This window comes from Pogoniulus pusillus, chromosome 30, assembly GCF_015220805.1.
Source record: "Pogoniulus pusillus isolate bPogPus1 chromosome 30, bPogPus1.pri, whole genome shotgun sequence".
Lineage (NCBI taxonomy): Eukaryota > Metazoa > Chordata > Aves > Piciformes > Lybiidae > Pogoniulus > Pogoniulus pusillus.
The window spans coordinates 11,085,168-11,091,771 of record NC_087293.1 but is presented as its reverse complement, the minus strand read 5'-3'; the positions used below and the strand labels follow the sequence as shown (position 1 = coordinate 11,091,771).

The 6,604-nt window shown below is 42.1% G+C and overlaps 1 protein-coding gene across 2 annotated transcripts in view; it reads right to left on the bottom strand.

Annotated features, from left to right (window-relative positions):
• Positions 1–461: 461 nt before the first annotated feature.
• PTPN11 (protein tyrosine phosphatase non-receptor type 11) overlaps positions 462–6,604 on the bottom strand; it is a 35,150-nt gene continuing 29,007 nt past the window's right edge. The window contains exons 14-16 of one of the 2 annotated variants that reach the window (XM_064169003.1): positions 6,099–6,211; positions 5,620–5,719; positions 462–1,024 (exon numbers count right to left, since the gene is read on the bottom strand). In XM_064169003.1, the coding sequence (XP_064025073.1) occupies positions 5,650–5,719; positions 6,099–6,211 (183 nt within the window). In that variant the 3' untranslated portion in view covers positions 462–1,024; positions 5,620–5,649. Of the gene's footprint in view, positions 1,025–4,143; positions 4,396–5,619; positions 5,720–6,098; positions 6,212–6,604 lie in introns of those variants that run through there. The other variant, XM_064169002.1, reaches the window with a different exon arrangement.

Sequence of the window (6,604 nt, the reverse complement as noted above, 5' to 3'; positions counted from 1 at the left end):
TAGTTGGGCTGTGGTTGGGCTCGATGATCTTAAAGGTCTTTTTCACCCTTAATGGTTCTGTGGTTCTATATTTAGTGTGGGTTTTGCTCTGCTGGCTCCGAGGAAGGACAGATGCTCTCTCCAACAGCAGCTCATCCCATGGGGAGCGCAGCGGTGCAGCAGCTCCAAACGTTGTGATCTGGGCTGGGAAGGTCAACCCTCGGACAACACCTTCAGTTCTGGAGAACAGAGTGACTGCCAAACCATCTTAAGAAAAAGAGGTTTATTTATTTCCTTCTTTTGATTTTTTTTTTTTCCTCCTTAATTTTTTTCCCATTTTTCTGAAGTTCTGATGTTTACAGATATTTCATTCCTGGTAATATAACTTCACAGCAAGGGGTAAAACACCAAACCACCTAGCAGAGCAGCTGAACTAAGCCCCATAAACACCAGCACAGAAAACAAATGGACAACCACCAATATTTCTATACAGGAGCTACTGTTTTAATGTCACATTTTGACAACTGGTAAAATGGGTCTACAGAATGTAGGTGGGCAAAAAGGCAAGAGGGTGAGTCCTTTGAACCACTACGACGTGTAATAAACAGCTCATTACCAACATGTACATGATTCACATCAAATTGATGACATCCTAAATGGATTCCTTTTAAAGGATAGAATTTTCTCAATAAAATATTACATTTCATTTAATACTCTGGTACAATACTTCATACATTGCAAGGGGGAAAAAAAAAAAGAAACAAACCAAACAAAAATAGAAATGCAAAAGGTCTACCCCATCTAATAAGAGGATCCTTTTTCATTAGTCTTTAGTACTAGAATAATGAAACAAAAAACATCATCACAATAATGTCATAAATAAACAGGCTGGAAATTATTAATTCCCTTTCACTATTTAAAAAGGGAGAAATTAAGAATTGATTGGAAATAATGAAGTCAGGGGGTAAAAAAAACCCAATAAAAATGAAATCAAAACCTGACACACATCCTAGTACCAGCTGTGATTTTTTTTGCTCCTCCATCCCTGCAACCAAAAAAAGGGAACAGTTTCTGTAATTTTGTTAGCTGTATCTTAGTTAATTGTGTTTCAAAGTGGAAGAAGCTGGATTTAGATTAGATATTAGGAGGAAAATTCTCCCCCATGAGAGTGGTGAGGCACTGGAACAGGTTGCCCAGAGAAGTTGTGGAGGCTCCAAACGTGGAAGCATTCAAGGCCAGGATGGATGGGGCCTGGAGCAACCTGCTCTAGTAGGAGGTGTGTCCACGGCAGAAGGTTGGAACTAGATGATCTTTAAGGTTCCTTCCAACCCAAACCATTCTATGAGCTCAAGAAGAAAAAGGAAGGTTGGTCAGGATTAATAGAAGAACCGATCAGTCCTACCAACAGTTAGCTGAAATTAAAGCGTATGCTACCAAACATCCAGTAAACAAAGTCTGCAGCACATTCATGCTGGCATAAATCACTGTGCCTTAGGAGCTGGGTTAAAGTTTCCCTTGTGGTATAAAGTCTCCTACAGCAGAACACTTCAGAACTGCATCCCTTTTCCATTCCACTGATACAGCAAACACTTGTAAATCAACGCTGAAAAATGTTGTTCTCTCCAGACTCACTAGAAACACATGAAAACCACATTCACTTATCTCCCCTGAACCAAAGGGCATTTCTCTTTCTTGCTTCATCTGTCACAAACCCCAGCCACTGCTTGAGATCACCAAAAAGCTGCTTTCAGAACCATCCCTCTCTTGCTGCTGCAGGAAAGGCAGACAGATTTTTGTTCTGGAGGGTCTCCCCTTTGGTATTCAGCAGGGTCTAATGCTCCACTTATCAGAGGAGCATTTCTTTAATCTTCCAGATTCTGCTCCCCTCCTCACTGACATTCTTCCACCATATGCTCCCCAGGATCAATACACATTCTGCACTAAGAATTCCCTGGCTCCAAGAAACAAAAGGAAAGGAAAAAACTGAAGGGAAAAGATAAAAAAAGAACTACAGTGGCAGGTTCTAACCAGCTGAAATGAGGTCATAAGAGGCAACTTGATGTTGGCCATGTAACTGACTGCTGCTTATACAGGTCAACCTTTTAAGACACATCACATTAACTGAGTTCACAACAGTTCAGATTCATTCAGGACCCTTCTCTGGACCTTTCCCCTGACTGTTCAGTTTGATGCAGAATAGCTCCAAACTGGAATACATGTTCCATCTTCCCAGAATGGATGAAGCACAGAATTTGTCTAACTCTGCAGAGTTTTACACCAATACTGAATTGCTGTCAACAGCTCTACACAACTCCCAACACTTCTAAGTGTTCAGGATGAAGCTGTGAACAAGAACAGGAGAGGAAGCAGGTGATGTCAAATAGGTATCTCGCTACCAAACTAATAGATTTCCCTCTCATCATGACTAGAAGCTTTAGATTCTGAAAGGGCACAAGTATTTTATGATTAAAGGTATAAGGTTATGACATTAAAACACATATTATGGTATGCTGGTGACAGGAGTTCCAAAGGAAAAGAACAACAAAAACAGAAGCCAAACAAAAGCAGAACCCAAAGCCTCCAAAGACAAAAAGGACAATAGGCAAACAAAATTCTGCTTAGCATTAAAGAAGCACCTTCATTCAGTTCAAAGTGTTCAAATATTTGTTTTTGCAAAGCACTCTCAGGAAAAGGTAATGTCATCTCCCACTTAACCTTTCACGAAGCTGCAGCAACAACAGGCCAGGCTTCAGCATAATTTCACTAATAAGGCCAAGAACCAATTCCACTGGCCCTGCCTCATCACATCCAGCACTTCATGCAGCGTTCACCAGCTGCACCCACTATATGAAAATGGCAGTAATTCCTTAACACCACTTAGGTCCCCCAGAAATATGGGGAATGATGCTGAGAAGATCCCACCAGTGTCCCTACCTAAGGGCTGGCTCTGCCACGTGCAGCTGCTCATGGCTTCCAGGGGAGGCTGGTCCAGATAACCAGGCAGAGCAAAGTGAAGAAACCCAATTAAGTGACAGCCTAACAGCAAGGCTTTGTTCTGGAGACTCCAGAAGGGGACTTTGTCTCACTGACAGGGATCTGAAGTGGTTTCAGATGGATGTGATGTTAATCGAATAGGGACAGCAAATTCCACGCAGCTCTGAAAGGCACTTCAAGGTAGAACAGTAATTAACTCCTGCCTGATGAGAGGAACCAAAGGAGCCTGCTGGCCTTGCTGCCTGTGCTGCCCTTTCAGCTAAGGCAATCGGAGTGGATAGCCAGCTTCCACACCCTGCTTCCCCCACGCTGACTTAGCCCCTCATACTAGCATAAGGCCTGATTAAAACACCAGAAGCTCAACCTTCCACCTTCCCAGCAGAAGGGGAAGAGGGTTGCCTCATACTAAAGTAGCAGCCTGCACGGTGGGTTACATTTTTCACTGCTTTGAACATGCTGTCAAGCTGTCATCAGGCAACTTCTTATGATACCTTAACCTTATAAAGTTCAACCTCTTGCTTAACAGATGAACAGACAAATGAACATAGGCAGTGTCCTCACAAACCACTACACCACTGTGTCCTCTGAGAGATACAACAAATTCCTGGTTTGGGTATAGACCATGTAAAAGAAATTTTGTCTGGTGTAAAGGCTACCTTGCCTAATGAACTCAACTACAGCCCATCCAGCCACCCCAGCTAAGCTGGAATCAAAGTCAACAAGTCTGGTTGAGAGGCATCCTTGCCCATGGCAGGGAGGTTGGAATAAATGATCTCTAAGGTCCCTTCCAACCTGAGTCATTCTATGATCACAAAAAGCACCTTCATATCAATAACCACTCACCCCTGTGGAACTCAGTCTGAGTTTGAAATGTATCAGGACTAATTTTATCATGGAGCTGACTCTACTCACGCTGGTGATCCACTGGTTTCAAACAATCAAAGTCTTGTTCCCATCAATATTTTTTTACATTAGTGTAATGAATTTCTCCAGGTCACTGCTCTCCCACCCCCCCACCCCCCAAAACAACAACAACAAAAATATCCCACAACTGCTCAAATAAGGAGAAAAAACCCCAACAAACCCAAACCAGAAAACCCAACTAACAGCCATACAGTGAAACAAAAAACACTATCTTATAAAACAAACAGATGACAGTCCAACAGCCTGTGGGATTCAAAACTGACTCTACAAAGTAGTTGTCTACATTGTAGAAAGGATTTCCTTTTATTTGGAAAATGAGCCACTGTAAATCAGGTATTGGAGAGAAGAGAGATAAACAATCTTTAGATGGTCTGAAGATTTGCCTACTGTTGAAGGATTAAAACCGTAAATAAAAAGGTACCAAGCCCTCAGAGTTCACTTTTCATGTGAAGCTTCTTCCATCTCTTTCTTGACCTTTTTAAAAACCCATATTCATTTCTGGGAAAGGAAGGGAGAAGAAAATAAAGAATTATTTAGTGAAAGAAACCCAACCCAGCAGTAATTTCTCATTCTGACATTACAGAGAATTGCTTTGTTTTGACTCAAATAAGTCCCTTAAACTCAACCCAAAGTCTCAGACCTTGCTTCTGAACCGCGTGGCACTTTGGCAGCAGGAGATGAGTTTGTGTATTGGAGAAGGTGTCTGGACTAAATGGATGAAACACTTGGTTACCACATGGAAAAGAGAAAATGGGATTTCTGAGGCCTTTGAAAACACAGGGGGAAAGATGACAAAAGGCTGTAGATTAGAATCCTAAAGCTGTTAATGACTAATGACACCTCGAATTTAAAGTTACTCCTTTCTGTTTCACAGCAAGGTGAAGTATCAGATAAACTTTTTAGCTAATGAAGTCTATTTATATTCAGTTGTCTGACTGCAGGAACCAAATTACAACAGACCCTTGAAACAGCTACAGATTTCCCTCCCTGCAAAAGCAAGGATTTCAATTTTATGACAATAATACTACACCCCCCACAGGCACAGCAGTAACTTTGCTCAGCACATCTTTTATGAGGTTGGGCAGGGGATTTAATGTTTTTTGGACCTCTCTGAGTGTGTACCATAATCATCAATCAGGAGCAAAGATCACTTTCAATAGGTATGGGAAGTACAGACTGTAGTTGCTACTCAGCGTTTGCTAGCACACAGAATTTCAGACTCTTGAATTTGTCTAGGAACTCATCTAATATTTGAAACTGTCTCAACTCAGGTCACAAGTGAGTCAGGACACCAGAACAAAGGCCAAATTACAAAGGATAGATGGAGATGCATTTCAATCGAATTTAGCTCCTGGAATGTCACCAGTGAGTCAGAACACAAGAACAAAGGCCAAACTACCAAGGGTAGATGGAGATGCAGTTCAATCAAATTTAGCTCCTGGAATGTAAACAGCCTAAGGGAATCCCAGAATCCCAGCATAGTGGGGGTTGGACGGGGAGATCATCGAGTCCCATCCCGCTGCTCAAGAAGGGGCACCCACGATCACAGTGTCCAAGTGGGATTGGAATCTCTGCAGAGAAGGAGACTCCACAACCTCTCTGGGCAGCCTGCTCCAGGCCTCCAGCACCCTCACACCAAAGAAATTTCTCCTCCTGTTTGGAAGAGTTGAGGATAGTTTGGTTTTGTGCATGCTGTCTCCTAACGCTCCTGAACACACATACCTGCCTCTGCTTGGAAGGCTCATCATCATCTCATCTGAAGCTTTTCTGCTGTTGCATCAGTCCCACATTTTCATATACTCTAGCACTATCTTCTCTCATTCTGAAATGAAAAATATATAATATAATTTACAGCTCAAAGAATCTGGTTTGAGAAAATCATAGAACTGTTTAGATTGGAAGAGATCATCAGGTCCAAGCACTAACTCAGCACTTTCAGCTCACCTACGAACCAGGTCACTCAATACCACATCTCCATGGCTTTGAAACCCCTTCAGGGATGGAGACTCCACCACTGGCCTGAGCATCTTATTTGTAGCCATAATAAAATTCAGCAACTATTTATTTTGCTCAATTAATTAGAAGACCAAGACACAGGGCAACAACCTAGGGCAGGTTCTATCATAACTTTTTCCTCATTTGAGACCCCTGAAAATCAACACAGTTCAAAGCTTCCACAGCAATAACAGAAGTGAACTTACTCTGGACACGTTGGGGTTGGGGTACAGGGTGGAAGAGGGCTCTGATCCCCACTTGTCTGGTCCGATAAAGAATATTTAATGTTTGTGTATTCATGACCTTTCCTCTTACTCTTCTGTGAAGAAAAACACAACAAAAAGCCAAGGTTTGAGTTACCAATAGAAAACAACCATTGAAGCAGTGTAGGAATGACATCATGTATGATTTTAGAAGCAAGGTTTGTCTACGAGGGGAAGAGAGCTCTATTTCATAGATAATACACACAACACGAATAAGACTTTGAAGTTGGCCTTTAGCTCTTGGTTACAAGACCTGAAAAGCCTCATTTTTCAAGGCTCCCTTTTCCACCACCATCTCCAGCAGATTCTACCAACCTCATGAACCAGCACTGGTACGTAATCTTCATCTTACTTGGCAGAAGAAACCACATTTCATTCTTTAATAGACAGCATCAGCCTGTGGGCTTCCCACTGACCTTATTTCCAGCTTGGAGATGTGGCCAAATGAG